The sequence below is a fragment of the Ceratotherium simum genome, chromosome 1 (assembly GCF_057802395.1).
Source record: "Ceratotherium simum simum isolate JZ-2026a chromosome 1, ASM5780239v1, whole genome shotgun sequence".
Lineage (NCBI taxonomy): Eukaryota > Metazoa > Chordata > Mammalia > Perissodactyla > Rhinocerotidae > Ceratotherium > Ceratotherium simum.
In genome coordinates, this window is record NC_141900.1 from 96,679,912 (window position 1) to 96,697,900 (window position 17,989).

Here is a 17,989-nt window from a genome sequence, read left to right on the forward strand (position 1 = left end):
CAAAGTGTCATCTAAAAGGGCTTTGTCAGCCATCTCAACCCCCTATCTTTCTTTCTCCTGTACTCCATTCCACTCCTCTCTGTCTCCCTCTGATTCTTTATGTCTGATATATTTTTTCTTGGACAATATCAACCCCTCTGCAGACAAAAAAAGGCAAGAGCCCTAGAGGTGTTGGATGCACAGTTTAGGGTTAATTGGAGACACTGTGATGAGAAGAAACTAATAGTCTCTGCATTATGTGAAGAGAAACGCTGATAATCAAGTCATCTTGAAAAGGGGTTTACATGCTAATCATGATGCCTATCCTTTTGGATTAATGGGGCTTTGTGGTTTGCTTTAATCTCATTATCTGTGTCCATCTAGATGGCGAGTAAGTGTACTGTATTGGAAGTCATTCTGATCATCTTCATCATAATAATATTGGCCTTCGATATCCTCTTGCTGATTCTCATCTTGCAGAACCCTTCAGGTAAGGGAGATGCTTGTGGCTGCTGGGTTGGAAGGATTGGTAAAGGAAGTCCCCTCTAGACGCCAAAGAGATAATTTTATTCCTTCAAACTTCAACATCCCACCACATTGCGTTATTCAAAATGCACATCTATAACTAATTTAAGGCCATCTCCAAAAGATGTGTTCTTTTTCTGCAACTAAACCTTGAATGCTCATGATATTCAAAGTCTTCTAGGTGCCATTTGATGCAATTTTAACAAGATGCAAAATTAGGCTCACTAGATGCCTATCCTTCAATTCAGAGTCATGAAAGTAATAGAGCCTTCAAGGAGAAAGAACAGTTGAGGTAACAGTGCCCAATCCCATTACATTATGGAAAAGGAAATTAGGTTACAGGGAGTTGAGGGCTGATTGCCTTGGCCTAAATATGTCAATTACAGTTAGCCTCCAGCCGGTATTCTGATTGAAATATCTATGATTTCTTCATAGATAACTTTGAAACTGTTCTCTCTCTCATAGAAGCATCAAACAGAATGCCTTCTCCTCCATGCACACATTATACTCTAAATAATATGTGTAATACAAAAATCTATTCTTAATTAGAACGAATTTGAGGTTTATTCTGCTTGATAAAGCTCATTTTATAAGTCTATAAATGCTTTGTAGGTTAAGCATGTGGTGAAAAGAAATCATACTGACATCAGAGCCCTACCTACTCAATCTCTTTTCACCACTCTCCACAGCAAACATTAAGGCACTTTCTAGAAACAATTATGACTTTGAAAGATGATTTGAAAACCAGTGGTATAAGCTGTGTTTAGTCTATTACTACTTTTCCCCTATAAAAACTTTTTTGGGTAATAAGTCGCATGAGATTACTATCCAGTGTATATGAATAAGTAGTTTCTTTTATTAGCATAAAACTAGATCTTCACACCTGCATTCATCCTAAAACATACTCTAGTTAATGCAGAGTAGTTTCATTTTTAACTGTTTAACATATGGGACTTTTCTCGAGATGTTTTTTGAAGATGTGTTTCCATGAATTGTAAAGGAATTTTTTTATTTAAATTTTTTATTGTACTAGGAACACTTAACACAGGACCCACCCTCTTAACAGATTTTTGAGTGTACCACACAGTGTTGTTATCTATAGGCACAATGTTGTATGTCAGATATATAGAATTTATTCATCTTGCATAATTGAAATTTTATATGTGTTCATTAGCAACACACCAGTTCCCCCTCCCCCCAGCCCCTGGCAATCATCATTCTATTCTCTGCTTCTATGAGATTGACTGTATTAGATACCTCATATAAGTGCAATCATGCAGTATTTGTCCGTGACTGGCTTATTTCCCTTAGGATAATGTCCTCAACGTTCATTCATGTTGTTGCAAATTTTCTTCTTTTTAAGGCTGCATAATATTCCATCATATGTATATACCACATTTTCGTTATCCATTCATCTGTCAAGGGATACTTGGATTGTTTTCACATCTTAGCTATTGTGAATAGTGCTGCAATGAACATGGGAATACTAATATCTCTTTGAGATCTTGATTTCAATTCTTTTGGATAAATACCCAAAAGTGGGATTGCTGGATCATAGAGTAGTTTTATTTTTAATTTTTTGAGGAACTTCCATACTGTTTTCCATAGTGGCTGCACCAATTTGTATCATTCCCACCCCTAGTATACAACAAATCCAACTTTTCCACATACTCACCAATACTTGTTCTCTTTTGTTTCCTTTATAACAGCCATCATAACAGATGTGAGGTGATATCTCATTGCAGTTTTGATGTGCATTTCCCTGATAATTAGTGATATTGAGCATCTTTTCTTATACCTGTTTTGGCCATTTGTATGTCTTCTTTGGAAAAACGTGTATTTATTTTTTAATCAGGTTATTTGTTTTTTGTTTGTTTTTGCTATTGAGTTGTAGGAGTTCCTTATATATTTTAGAAATTAGTCACTTTTCAGGTATACGATTTGCAAATATTTTCTCCAATTCCTTAGGTTGCCTTTTCATTGTATTGATTGTTAGCTTCGGTGTGCAGAAGCTTTTTAGTTTGATGTAGTCCCACTTGTTTATTTTGACTTTTGTTACCTGTGCTTTTGGTGTCACATCTATGAAATCATTGCCAAGACCAATCTCTTGAAGCATTTCCCCTATATTTTCTTGTAGAAGTTTCACAGTTTCAGGAGTCTTATGTTTAAGTCTTTAACCCAATTTTAAAACAAAATTTCATTTATGTATACACAAATAAGTATAGAGACATAAAGATAGTGGAGATATTTTGAGGTATTTTTTGGATAGAAACAAAGACAGTGAAGGGCACCTATTATACACACAGTAACTGTTGCCTCAAGCTTCAGAGAGAATTCTGGGTTTTGGGTGGCTCATGGAGCCCCCTGAACCAGATCCTACTTCTGATGTTGTTATATTGGGGGGACGTGGTGTCACAAAGGTGATAAAAACTAAAGTAAGAATAGTCAATGTTGAGTGATGGTCTTTATTTCAAATGGGGACAATAATATCTTTCCAGTTTACCTCATAGTTTGTTGAAAGCGAGTGGAAAAAGAGCAAGAAATAAACAAACAAACAAAAACAAATGTGCGGGACAGCTGGATATCTGCATGTAAAAGAATGATGCTGGATCCCTACTTGACATCGTATATGAAAATGAACTCAAAATAGATAAATGATCAAAATATAAGAGCCAAAACTGTAAAACTCTAAGAAGAAAACATAGGCATAAATATTTGTGACCTTAGATTAAACAACAATTTCTTGCATATGACACTCAAAAGGTAGCAAGCAAAGGAAAAATAGGCAAATTGGACTTCAAAATTGAAAAACTTTGGGGGCCAGCCCAGTGGCGCAAGCGATTAGGTGCGCGCGCTCCGCTGCCGCTGCCCGGGGTTCTCCGGTTCGGATCCCAGGCACGCACCGACGCACCGCTTGCTAGGCCAAGCTGTGGTGGCATCCCATGTAGGGTGGAGGAAGATGGGCAAGGATGTTAGCCCAGGACCAGTCTTCCTCAGCAAAAAAGAGGAGGATTGGCATCAGATGTTAGCTCAGGGCTGGTGCTCCTCACAAAAAAAAAAAAAGAAAAATTTTGTGCTTCAAAGGACACTATTAATGAAGTCAAAAGACAGCCCACTGAGTGGAAGAACATATTTGCAAATAACACATCTGATAATGGTCTAGTATCCAGAATACACAATGAAATCTTACAATTCAAAAAGAAAAAGAAAAAGAATCTAATTTTTAAAATGAGCAAAGGGTTTGAACGGACATTTCTTCATTGAAGAGGTACAAATAGCCAATAAGCCATGAAAAGACATTCAATACCATCAGTGATTTGGGAGATGACAATCAAAATGAAATACCCTTCACATACACTAAAATGTCTATAATAAAATACAGACAATCACAAGTGTTGTCAAGGAGGTGGAGAAACTGGAACCCTCATACATTGCTAGTGGGAATGTAAAATGGTACAGCCACTTTGGAAAAGAGTTTGGCAGTTCCTCAAAAAGTTGAAGATAGGAGTTAACCATATTAGTTAGCAATTCCACTTCTAGGTATATAACCAAGAGAATTAAAACATGTTCACACAAAAACTTGTATGTGAACGTTCATAGCAGAATTCTGTATAATAGTCACAAAATGGAAACAACCCGAATGTACATCAACTGATGAATAGATTTAAAAAAGTGTTATATCCATACAATGGAATATGATTCAGCCATAAAGAGGAATGAAGTACTGTTACAAGCTGCAATGCGGATGAACCTTGAAACCATTATGCCAAGTGAAAGAAACCAGACACCAAAGGTCGCATATTTTATGATTTCTGTTATGTGAAACGTTTAGAATAGGCAAATCCATAGAGACAGAAAGTAGATTAGTGTTTACCAGGGACTGGGAGAAGAGGGGAATGGGAAGTGACCACCAACGGGTGTGTGATTTCTTTTTGATGTGATGAAAACGTTCTGAAATTTGATAGTGGTGATTAGTTGTGTAAATTCGTAAAATACGAAAAACCATTGGATGGTACAGTTTACAAGGGTGAATTTTATGGTATATGAAGTATATCTCAATAAAAGCCAACCAAACAAAAAGCAAATGTGTTTAACACTTGGAGAAGTGTTAAACGTCGGTGCAAATGTAGATGCCAACTATTGGTGATGATTGACTGGAGATTGGCTGGAAGTCTCTACCTTTGCCTTCTTCTTTCCTGGAACTGTGATTACACTACAGATTTTCAACTTTGTCCTTTAATTCCTACGCAGATACTTCATTTACTCCAGAGTGCCCGGAGATCCCTGAATCAGAAAGGATAGACTGCGCGCCTGGCCAGGTGGTGACAGAGGTCAGAGAAATGGGCTCCCTGCTGTTGGCCTGCTGGGTTTTATTTAAAATAAATGAGTGTGTGAAGTGGGAAGAGTGTGGTGGTGGAGTGGATTATGGGCCTCCGATTTGTTTGGAGTTATTTCTTCCATGGCTTATTGAAATAAACAGCAACACCAAGGAAGTGAGGGAAGCAGGGGAGGGTAAAGGGAAGAGGAGGAGGAACTAACAAGAGTGTTGGCTCATGGGGTCCAAAGTCCAGAGTGCAGGGAGAGGTCCCAGTGCTGCTAAATGTGTCATGAGTCTGATTCCAAGGATAGCCATGGAAAGGTTAAATGTGGGCTTTTCCTTGAGGATAGAAACCATTAAGCACATAGTGATGACTGAGCCACTTGTAGAGCTCAAGTGACTTGTTATAACAAGGCCTTCTGGAATCATGTTACTGGCAAGAGATCCCAATGAAGATTGGCTAAAGAACATAGACTTTCTCCTTGAGTAGCTTCCATGAGAATATCAACTATTTGAACCCTGCTTAGTTGTGACTTATGACTTTATCTTAAAGGTTGTATATATTTAGATTTTATTATTTTATGCCACGTTCTATATTCTATATCCCTTAATACCCTTTTGGGATATTAATTAGGACTGCATTAAATTTTAGGTTGAATTTAGGCAATACTGACATTTCAATAATTTTGAATCTTCCATTTTAAAAACATAGAATGTCTCATTTCAACTCTTTAAAAAAATTTTTTTATTATTATTTTTTTTTTTTGGTGAGGAAGATTAGTCCTGAGCTAACATCTGTTGCAAATCTTCCTCTTTTTGCTTGAGGAGGATTGTCCCTGAGCTAACATCTGTGCCCATCTTCCTCTATTTTGTATACGAGACACTGCCATAGCATGGCTTGATGAGTGGTGTGTAGGTCCACACCTGGGATCTTGAACCTGCAAACTGCAGGCCGCTGGAGTGGAGCATGCGAACTTAACCACTATGCCACTGGGCTGGCCCCTCAGCTCTTTTTTTGTATATGTATATTTCCCAACTGAGTTTTATGTTTCTCTTAACATACATTTTATTACATATGCATTATGAAGTTTTGTTCTAGATATTTCGTATACGTAGTTTCTATTGTAGATATAATCTATTATATTTTCTAGCAAGTGCTTTTTTTACACAATGCTTCTTTTATTACTAGTGAACATTTTATATTTATTATATTTATATATATTATATTATATTAATTATTCAACTTAAATTTCCTATTGTTTCTAAAATGGTTTTTATAGTTCTTTTCCTTGAGTTATTAAGTATATAATTATATCCTAGGAAAATAATGATACATAAGAATGGAATTTCCAAATCAAAGAATATGTAAATGTTTGTCTTTAGCCGGTATTGCAAAATAGTTTTTCAAAGTATTTGTACCAATTACACTCCCCCTAGCAGTATACAAGAGTTCAGTTGTTCTACACCCTAACCTACTCTTGGTGTTTTCTCCTTTTTAAATATAACTATTTTGTGGTTTTAATTTGTATGTCCCTCATGACAAATAAAGTTAAACACCTTTTCATATACTTATTGGTTAGATGGATAATCATATTTGTGAAGTGTCTTTTCAAAGTTTTTTTTGCCCAGTTTTTTCTATTGGGCTGTTGATATTTTATAGCTTTGTAGCAATTGATTATATATTCTGGATACAAATCTCTTGTTACATATATAAATTTTAAGTATCTTCTTTTTCGGTGGTTTGACTTATAACTCTCTTAATCGTGACTTTTGATGAAAAATGGTTCTTAATTTTAATAAAATCCACTTTATCAATTTTTAATGGTGCATTTTGTATTCTATTTAAAAATTCTTGCCTACTCCAAGGCTAGAAAAATATATTCCTATATTTTCTTCTAAAAGCATTGTTGTTTTATCTTTCAAATTTAGATCTTTAATCAATCTAGAATTGGTTTCTGTGTATGGTATCAGGCAGGAGTCCAAACATTTTTTTCTTGAATTTCTAATAGACCCATCACCACTAACTGAAATAACCATCTTTTTACCTCTGCATTGTAGTGACACCTTTACTGTAAATCATACATCTTTATCTGTGTGGGTCTGTTGCTGGAATCTCTATTTTGTTCCATTGTTAGTATGTCTGTACTTTTGCCAATATCACACTGCCTTAATTACTACAGCTTTACAATAGGTCTTGATATGTGGTTATGTAAGTCCTCCAAATCATTCCTATTTTTCTTCAAGATTGCCTAACCTGTTCTGATCCTTTAGATTTCTGAATAAATTTTAGAATCAGCCTATCAGTTTCCTCACAAAACCTACAGGAAATTTGGTTGTGATCACATAAAATTTACAGATTAATTTTTGGAGACATCATCTTTACAAGAGTGAATATTCTAATCCAAGAACATGATATATCGCCCTATTTTTTGAGATTTTTATTTTTGAAGTTTTAGGTATAGAGATCTTGAAAATATTTTCCAAATTTTTTCTATTTGATGTTTGATTTTACTTAAGTATTATTTTTAAATTTTAATTTTTCATTTGGCTGCTATTGGCATATACATTTAAAATTTTTTTTTTTTAAATATTGATCTTGTGACCAGAAATCTTTTGATATTTGCTAATTAATTCTCCCAGTTTGTCTATAAACTCTTTTGGATTTTTCTTATGCAATAATGTTACCTGCTAACATGAACCATTAAAATTTTTTTCCAATATGCTTTCTTTTTTTTCCCTGTCTTGTAACACTCAGAATCCTTTTTCTTTCTAATTTCTAAATATAGTTTGGCATATTTTCTCTAAAAGGCAATATGCAACTATAGTAGTAGTTCTTACTATATAGTAGGAACTTTCTGGAGACTGAATTCAACTAAACATAAAAAATAACTTTGCAGTAAGAATTATGAAAGTGGAATTTCTGATTTTGGAAGAAGTTGGCTACACATTATTCACAGAATTTAAGCATCTATCAGAGACTCTGCTGAAAAGTTGGCTACACAATATTCACAGAATTTAAGCATCTATCAGAGACTTTGCTGAAAAAGTCCTTGCATCAAACGGAAGTTGGATTAGATAATTTCCAAGTCAATTTTCAATTCTCAAGTTCTATTAGTTAATAATTTCTGAGTGGGAAATGACATAAAAATCTATTTGGAAGATAACTGGAGAATATTCTTTAGAAAAATTTGATGTTAAGGAAAGAATAGAGATAAGTAGACTTGTTATGAGTCAACTGCTATAATCCAGGCATGAGTTTATGAGGGTCTATGTTACTATGATGACAGTGGAAACGGAAAAGAAGAAGGAGATATATATGTCTCAAAGGTTTAACCTTTGATGTCTTGGATGCTGGTAATGACTTAAAACTGCAATGGGGATGTTAGGGCAAACTGCATGCAAAAATATTGTGTTTATCTGAATGTACTGGATTTCTTGTCCTACCGCTTTTTATAGAGGTCTATAGACTTTGGAACAATTTATGACAATGAAACTGACCTTTTGGACTTTACAGACCTCAGTTTCAGAGGTAGCAGAGGTACTTAATGTTTGCTTCAGATTTAGGAAAATCAGTCATCCAGAGGTTACCTAGAACCCCCAACTCTTTCTCCACTCATCCCCTCCAGCCTTTTCTGTCATCCGAAGAGGATGAGGCGGGAATATTAACTATATATTTTGAGAACTAATGAGCGCATTTAAGAAGATTTTATTGTTATAATGTGATTGCTTTGTTTATAATAGGCATGAAACATTGATTTAAGTTATATCCATATTGTGGTTTTTCAGAGCGATTACATCAGATGTTAACATCTAAAATATTTCTCAGTACTATAGTACCTTTTCCAAATGGGTAGTTTTGTGACGTGTTATTTCTTTTTAGTAACAAAATCTATACTGAGTACATTCGTTTAATAAGAGTGATTCAGACATTATAGTTATGTACAGAATAAAGTGGGAAAGTCCCTATTCATAATGCTTCCTCTCTATTTCCAAATCCGCTTCCCAGAGTCAAGTCAATAGCTTTATGCGTATCCTTCTCTTAATCTTTCTATTCTTTTGTATATATTTGTATATATTGCACATATTTATATATTTTTTGCTTTGTTTTAATGCAAATTTGATTATACTATTTATTATTTTATATCTTGATTTTTAAATTTAAGGCATTTAAATTTACCACATTATTACATTTTAAAAATACTTTGTTTATGTTGAGATGATCATAAGACTTTCTTTTGTCAATGTTGTGAATTATATTAAAAGATTTCTTAATTTTGAACTATTTTACCTTTTGCTTGATAACCCTTACTTGGCTATTATGCATTAATTCTTTTAATACACTAATGAATTTAAATTGCTAACATTTTACTAAAATTTTACACATCTATTTTTTTTCTTGGTGAGGAAGATTAGCCCTGAGCTAACATCCATTGCCAATCCTCCCCCTTTTGCTGAGGAAGATGGGCTCTGGGCTAACATCCATGCCCATCTTGCTCTACTTTATATGTGGGACACCTGCCACAGCATGTCTTGATGAGCCATGCATAGGTCCACGCCCAGGATCTGAACCCATGGACCCCAGGCCACCGAAGTGGAGCGTGTGAACTTAGCTACTATGCCACTAGGCCGGCCCCACACATCTATGTTTTTTAAGTGAAATTGGCTTATATATTTTTGTTTGGTTGTTTTCTGGACTTTCCTTGTCCAGTTTTTTGCCAGAATTATTCCAGTTTAATAAAATGAATCAGAAAACTTTCCATCTTTTTCTATGTTCTGAAAAAAAAATATATATGAAATGAGAATATTCTATTCTCCAAATCATCTGGGAAAGGTATAATTTTTTTAGGGAAAAGTCTTTGACTACTTCTTATAATTTCCCATGGCCACTGGTCATTTCAGGTTTTCTCTCTCTTCTTATCTAATTTTGATTATTTAATATTTTACTATTTAAAGATTCAAATTACAGTTTCACATTCATTGGCAAATATTTGTATAGTTTTCTCATAATTCTTATTTATGTCAAAAAATCCTATATATCTGTTGTCATTCTCCATTTTTGTTTCTAATCTTGTTTCCCTCCTTTTCTGTCAAAATAGGACTTATAAGGTATTCATATTTCTTTGATCTTTTCAAAGAGTCTCCTTTAGATTTCATGATCTGCCAAACTAATAACAAAACATATCCTCCCACTATAGTAATTATCAGCGTGGAATCATAGCAGCAATTGATACACACGCCATTGGAATTTAATGGGAAGTCCCAAAACATGTGTTCATATTCTCAGATGTGCACTTAAATTTAGTTTAAAATAAAAATGGCATTTCAAATCAGTAGTGGAAACAAGGTCTGTTTAATTACTGGTGGTGTCTGCCTCACTTGCTGACAGCACTATGTCAATGTGGACTTAGGTGAATACATGGAACACAGTAGGCACTCATTTCACATTTTGAATTGATGACTGTAGATATTTGCTTCTTTTCTCTTTCATTAATTGTTGCTTTTACTCTTCCTAAATTTTCATGTAGTTTTTGTGGGTTTATTTTGTCCTTTTGTAGTTTCTTGGGTTGTACATTGAGTTTTTCATTATAGATAACATCACTTTCTCTCTTTCTTGATCTCCCCTTCCCTCACCCATGTTCTCTTTCACTCCTGTTGGAATCTTCTACTTGAGTGTTGTTGTCTGAGTCCATTGGTCACTTTACTTACTCTTCCTCTCATATTTTCCCTTGCTTTATCTTTGTGCATCATGTTCTGGGATAATCCTAAACTTGATTTAAAAGCAATTTTTTTTGTCTTGACACTTTTCTCTTTCACTGTTTCCTTTTTGTTATTTGGTCCAAATATTAAGGAGTTTTAAATCTTGTTGTTCAATACCTTAACTTTCCCATTGTTTTTTAAATGGAAGCAACATCTGTGTACCTCTCTCTAAAGATAATAATTATATTTATTTTGAAGACTTGTAGTATTTTTCCTATTAATTTTTCCCTCTAATTCGTTTCTTCCGTTTATTAAGTTTGATGCATTTCTATCATGGTGTTGGTTTCTCTCAAATGTTTGGTGGTTCTTGATTGTAATTATCTATGACTGCTGGTCCTATTTACCTTGGTTCACACTGAGTATTTAGGAGGGGAGGGAAGGACTGATGGAGAGAATATGGGGACTGTTTGGGGGTGGTGGGTGGTTTATCAGCTGGTGCATTGCATGCCTTCTGGCTCCCAGCATCTCTCCTCACCCCCTTAGTCCATGAACATATACTTTGGGATGCCTACCAGTTAGCAAGAGCTTACCGACAGCTGTAAGGAATGTCAGATTGGGCAGCTTAATGTTTATACTAAAGCTTCCCAATTAATCATCCAAAACTATGCCCCAGGTTCCCTTCCACTTCTCAGCACTGACTCGGCTTGGAGCAATTTTTTCCCTCCTCTTGTGTCTTACACTATGAACATATTTTTCCCTAGTGTTTGATAAAGTCAATTTTCTATGTTTCAGGAATTTCATAACATTTCTGGTCTGCCATATTGCATTATATTTAGCTGTTTTATCATGGATTTGTAATTTTTTCCTTAGTGACGCTTCTGTCACTTCATGTAAATTTAGTTGGGTAGAAAGGTGGAAGCCTGTGTTTATTTCAACATTTTGATTCAATTTGCCACCTATTTTATTCATTATAACAAAATAATTTTTTTATATCAGTTAATCTGAAAATTGTAGGACCTTTAGAAAACACATCTCAACAAATAAAAATAATTTTGTAAATCTATAATCAAACCACTCTGAGAAAACACCTGTGGTTTATTTTAAAAACCTTGTGGACACTGTGAATTTTTTTATGTCACTGTCTGTCTTAGTTCTATCTTAATTTTATCTATTTTCCTTTGCTTTACTTTCCTTACTTTTTAGAAATGCATTTCTTCATGCTGTATTGGTAGCCATTTCCATGACTCTTCCTTATGAGAAAGTCACAACTGCTTGGTCTGGCACCCAGCTCACTCATAGTGTGGATATTGTGTGCCTCCAGCCTCATTTCTTTTACTCAGTGTTCTTGGCACAAGGAACTTGTGATTTTTCTGAGTCTATCATGCTTGCTGCTTTCTCAGCTTGAAATACTGCTCTGCTGTTCACCTGTCTAACCCCTCCTGGTGCTTTAGGACTGGGCTTACCTTTCACCTACCTGGAAGCCCTCCCTACGCCACTTGCAGCCTTCTAGGCTGGGGATGTGTGTTCCCTTTGCCCCTGGGCACACTCTATTGGAGAACTCATTTCATCATACTGTAATTGTCTGTATTTGCTACTAGACTATAAGTTTGCTGAAGGCAACAACTGTGTCTTATTTATCTGTATTATTAGTTACTTGTCTGGTAAGTAATAAATGCATATTGGATGGCTGGACAAATGTATAAATAAAAGAAGAATAAATAAATGAGTGAATGTACTTATGACGTATCTTAAATTCTTCTTGGGATAAAATTGTTTATAGATAAATAGACAAATAATACTTTCCTTCCTTCATTTCCTATAATGCTAACTCCGCCATTGTTACAGGCTGTCTGCAAGTGGCAACATAAATGCTGTTGGAATCCTGGGCCAGATACTGATGTCCCTTCATGCTTCTTCCCCAGGAACTGGGGCTATGAAGTCAACAATGGCTATAAAAATACAACCACAGGTGAGCACTGGCCTAATGTTGCCCCAGGGAACAATTCTTTATGGCTCAGATAAGTTAACTGCAAAATAAAGGCTGTAAGCTTTTTTCTCTCTCTCTTTCTCCTCCACCCACCCCTAGGGTTTACTGCCCAGTTGAAAAGGTTGTCATCCCCATCTCTGTTTGGATATGATGTCGACGACACCCTCTTCACAGCTGAATATCAGACATCCAATCGTTTTCATTTTAAGGTTGGTTTCGTAGTTATCATTGAATATATCTCTGAAGAAATCAGTGCCCCTACACTGGGTTCGGATCATTCTCCTGTATGCACTGCATAGAGATGTGGAGGCAGAGATGCCGCTGTTCCTCTCTGCAGGAATCTTCTGATGGGATGGGAAGGCTAATTTTTATTTGATGGGGGATACATGATTGGATGATTTCTTCTCACAAATCAGGAAACACAGGGTCAAGACATAGAAGATACTCTCATTGGGGGCTGTTTGAGAGTGAAAACCTTTTGTTGCTCTACAAGAAAGTGTCTTATCTGCAGTTGTCCCTTCTGTTTTTCTTCTGACAGATCACTGATTTCAATAACATACGCTATGAAGTCCCGCATGAAAATATTAAGCTGTTTAATGGGACTGCTAGCACCTCCAATTTGAGCTATCGCATAGAGGTCATTGATAAACCCTTCAGCATCAAAATAATGAGGACGAGCAATGGAAGAGTCTTGTGAGCTTTTCAATACTATTTGTATTTCTGAATATACAGTGCCAATGACATTTATTCTGACTTACTGTGGGTGGGCGATGAGATAAGTATGACTTGGGAAAACGTTTGAACCTCAGAAAAATGTCAAAGCTATTACTGTAAATCATTAACAACATTAATCTGTCGTGATTGCAGAGCAAAGAATACTAAAATGTCATGTGCTAGTTTGCTAAGTTATATAAATACACTTATTGTTCATGGATATTACGAAATACAGAATTTTGTTATTTTGAATTATCATTCACACAGAACTCAACTTCACTGTTTGTCATTCCAAATTATTGTTTCCTGAGAAATCTATTATCAAGCACCTAACAACCACTGGAGCTTAAACCATAAATTGTACTGGAGAAAATAAAGGGATTAATGTCAGTAAAACCCGTATTCAGATCCTGGCACCAGCAAATCACCAGGCAGCTGTGTCATATTGGGCACAGTACCTCGCCTCATCAGCCTCAGAGACCTTGCCCATAGGAAGGGAATCAAAATATCCACTGTTGCTACATGTACTGAGATGACATTTATAAAGTACCCAGAGTAGTGCTCGGCATGAAGTAGACGCACAGCAAATGCAAGGCTGCATTACTCTCTTCCCCCAGTCATCCAACGCAAGTTTCTGGTATCACATCTCCAGTGCTATGCTCCTCTAGAAATAAAGAACCAGGGACACCCTAGGAAGGCCTTCAAAGGTAGCATGAAAGTGGATGATAACACCTGAAACGACTCTTCTCAAAGTGTACAGGGAAAGGAGCAGTTTCCTGGCAGAGGGAGCTGTTGGATGACTCTCGCTCTTCCTCCATGCCCAGGTTGGACACTAGCATCGGGCCCCTCCAGTTCGCCCAGCAGTACCTGCAGCTGTCTCTCCGACTGCCCAGCGCCAACGTGTATGGGCTCGGGGAACACGTGCACCAGCAGTACCGCCACAACATGACCTGGAAGACCTGGCCCATCTTCACCCGGGACGCCACCCCCACTGAGGTGAGGTGCCCTTCCTCCTGCGTATTGCTCACAGTGGGGAATATCTTCCCTCCTTTCCAGAAAGTAACCTACAGAGTTATATCTATATATTATTTTGCCCAATGTAGATCTGTTTGAGTTGGAGAATATGTACTTGTTCTTGAGGTTTATAAACTTACAATTAGTAATATATTGATCTTTAAAAACATCTCCCTTTTAAAAGAAATTTAAATTTATAATTTAATGACTATATTTTAGCCTAATATATATTATAAAATACTTCTGCAAAATAACTATATCTGTCTTTAATAACTGAGTAGTTATCTAGGGGAGAGCTTCACCAGGAGCCGTTCTCAGTAGAACTTTGTAGATAAAAAAATGCCTCTTTTCGCAGCTTCAATATTGTTCTAGGTCTCTGCTAATTGAAGTACCTTCCAGAAAGAGCAGAGTTGGCATCACCTGGGAGGTTGTTAGAAATGCAGAATTTCAGGCCGTGGCACAGGCCTACTGAATCAGAGTCTGCATTTTAACAAGATCCACAAATGAATCACCTGCATGTTAAAGTGGGAGAAGAGTTTATCTGTAGTAAAAGATTAGTTTCTTTTTCTTTCTTTCTCTTTGCTTGTTTCTTTCTTTCTCTCTGCTTGTTTCTTTCTTTCTCTCTCTCTCTCACCCCCCCTTCTTTCTCTTTCTTTCAGTCCAGCATGGGCAGTAATTTTGTAAAATATAATTAAAATATATTACTGAGAAAATGAAAGAAAAATACTCAAAGACATACAAAATACAAGTCTGAATTTTAGATTGAACAGGCATAAAATTACTCTTTTAAATTACTATAAAAGAGTTTCTAAACTCTTTCTCTTGATTTTTGTACTTACCTTGTTGCTAACTTAAAGCAAAAAGTTTGGGGGAGGTACCAGTCCATGGACAACACGTAGCATGGCTTTGTAGAGCATGTCCTGAAGCCTCCCTCATGCTGATGATGTTTCTTAGATCTGTGCCAGAGTTGCAGGTTGACGTACGTTGCAAAGGAACTGAAATTTTGCATTCATATTCCACAGGAGAAGAAAAAAGCAAGTAGCACATTAACTGGCTCACCCATCAGTATCTGATGCAGTGAAGGGAGCACACTTATTGAACCAAACAAAACAAAGAACAATGGCCAGCACAATCTCTAAAATGCTTCGTCAAGGACCCTGGCAAACGTGGAATGCTAAGCATCATACTAAGCTTAGCTTTCCACAGCTGAAATTCTTGAGTTATATAGTTACAGATTAGATTCAAGTTTTTTCTTTTCTTTTCTTTTCCTTTCTTTCTTTTCTTTCTCTCCCTACCTCCACTTTCTTCTTTCTTTTCAATATTTTTAATTTAGTCTGTATTCTATCCAAGTGTTGATGCCATGAGTCTTCCTGGCTATAATTTTAAATCTAGCTTATTTTGCATAGGCCTGCTTGTCTTCTCTAATTTATATCATGCTGCAAAGTAACATATCTCTTTTTGCTCCTTTCCTGGAGTTTATCATTATCAGTACTTTTGCCCTACGCTAGGGTCTAAGTTTGCAACATCACTCAGGGAGCTTTACTGGAAATTTCATATAAATGTAATCATGCAATATATATATATATATATATATCTTTTTTGTGCCTATTTCTTTCACTTAGCATAACATTTATGAGGTTTAGTCATGTTACAGCGTGTTTCAATATCCCATTTCTTATTACTACTAATAGTATTCCGTTGTATGGATGTACAATATTTTGTTGATCCATTTACCAGTTGATGTTACCATTTCAATACCTTTTTGGTACAATACTAAACTATGTCAAGTGTTGACCAAGTACATGTTGTGCATGGTTTTTGATTTTGTTTTAGGGTGAATAAAAACATGTTCAACATAAACGGCAATTATTTCTTTTCGTTTTTTTGGCAGGGCATGATTAATCTATATGGAGCTCATACATTCTTCTTGTGCCTTGAAGACACCAGCGGCTCCTCTTTCGGGGTTTTTCTGTTGAACAGTAATGCTATGGGTAGGAAGCATCTTTTTATCTTTTCAGGAATAAGTTTTGGGACGCTGCTTCTATAAAAATGACTTTCATGGTGAGATCACTGTTTAACAGAAGGCATATTGGACCTAGAATGCTTCTGTAGAAACTGGAACCCGAAAATAGGTTAACCTGTCTACAAATCCAGTTCATACTGAAAGCTATTTTCATTGAAAACTGCTTCAGCGTTCTCTTTTGATGTAATGTTTCCCACAATATTCTGTAGATAGAATCAATTGATAGACACGTTTCAAAGATAGCTGTAGATTTCAACATGTAAACCATGCTGTCCATCTCTAGACAACAAGCTGTGTTTTGTAGACTGTTGGTCATAGCCCATCCCTTCCCATCCCTCTAGAATCTTCCTTCTCCAGCTTCTGGACTAATGATGCTCTAATGAGAGTTTATTTTTATTCTTTGTTGTCATTAAACTCATCTATTAAGGTTTTAAAAACTTTTACTTTAGGTTAAATCACTTGCAAATCCCAGATGTTTGTATTTTTATATGGCCAGATTAAAGTAGAATTTTTTCTTGCTCTTAAAAAAATCAATTCTTCATTGGTGTTTTGCTCATTTAATATTTTGATTAACTTCAGCAATTATCTGAAAAAAGGACATGTGTGATTTTCATCTCTTTCAAATGAGCCTGAGGCTGTTTTGGATACCTCAGAAGAGTATATTTCAGCTATAAAATTCTAACTCTAGTTTTAATCCTTTCAGAGGTCACCCTTCAGCCCGCTCCTGCAATCACTTACCGCACCATCGGGGGCATTCTTGACTTTTATGTGTTCCTGGGAGACACTCCAGAACAAGTGGTTCAGGAATACCTGGAGGTATGGCTTTGCGTTTAGGTAGTTATTATTTATAGCTATTATCTCATACACTCATTATAAATTAACAAGAGAAAAATAAAACTTATGCGTAAACTATGGATTATAAATGCTGGGGTTGAGGGTCTTTCATTCATGTTTATTCATGTATGTTTATTTTGATGCACATTTATTGGGTGCCTTCTGCATGCTAAAGAGGCACAAGGCTTGAGAAATGCAAAAATAAGTCAGTTACCTGCTGGTACTCATAGTCCATCCATGTGTGATCACTCATTCCAAAGATCCAAGGCCACAAATCAGCAAAGTTTATTCGTTTATTCAATAAGTAGAAATTTAGTGAAAAGAAACCATGTAAAAGGAATTGTGCTATTTATTTTTGATTCAAACTGTAGGACAGGAAGGAACTTAAGACATCATTTAGCCTAAACTTCCTACTTTACAGATGAAAAAACTCAGGTACAGAAAGATGAAGTGATTCATTCAAGATGAACATAAAGACATATGAACTATAATCCCAGATGCCAGTGGATTTATAATCAATCAGGAGAAATATGACACAGCCTGAAATAATTGTATTAGGAAACGCCATATAATAAATGTCATTAATGAGGTGCAAATAAACTGTATGGGGATTCAGAGGCATGAGAGAAGGCACCGTGCTGAGGGGACTCACATATTGGAGAGCAGGTGCTCTTAGGGAACAATGTGAGGCAGGGCTCTCTCTGGGTAATCTTCTCAGAATGTTGGCTTGAGCAATTGTAGACTTGGGTTTTAAACACAGTCCAGTATTTTTTCACCCATCCCACTCTTAATCTTATTGGTCCTTATTCCTTAATCCTTAACACATACCACTATCTGAGGTTATATTAGACATTTTTTTATTGTCTTTATGCTCTATAAGAGGAAAAACTTCTGTTTG

The 17,989-nt window shown here is 35.9% G+C and overlaps 1 protein-coding gene across 2 annotated transcripts in view; it reads left to right on the forward strand.

The window, feature by feature from the left end:
- The first annotated feature begins 363 nt into the window (after positions 1-363).
- The window catches only part of MGAM2 (putative maltase-glucoamylase 2), an 83,276-nt gene continuing 65,650 nt past the window's right edge, over positions 364-17,989 (forward strand). For both annotated transcript variants that reach the window (XM_087431879.1, XM_087431883.1), the window contains exons 1-8: positions 364-469; positions 4,756-4,835; positions 12,365-12,488; positions 12,606-12,715; positions 13,045-13,199; positions 14,045-14,216; positions 16,126-16,225; positions 16,961-17,073. In XM_087431879.1, coding sequence (XP_087288005.1) covers positions 364-469; positions 4,756-4,835; positions 12,365-12,488; positions 12,606-12,715; positions 13,045-13,199; positions 14,045-14,216; positions 16,126-16,225; positions 16,961-17,073 — 960 coding nt within the window. The remainder of the gene's footprint in view (positions 470-4,755; positions 4,836-12,364; positions 12,489-12,605; positions 12,716-13,044; positions 13,200-14,044; positions 14,217-16,125; positions 16,226-16,960; positions 17,074-17,989) is intronic.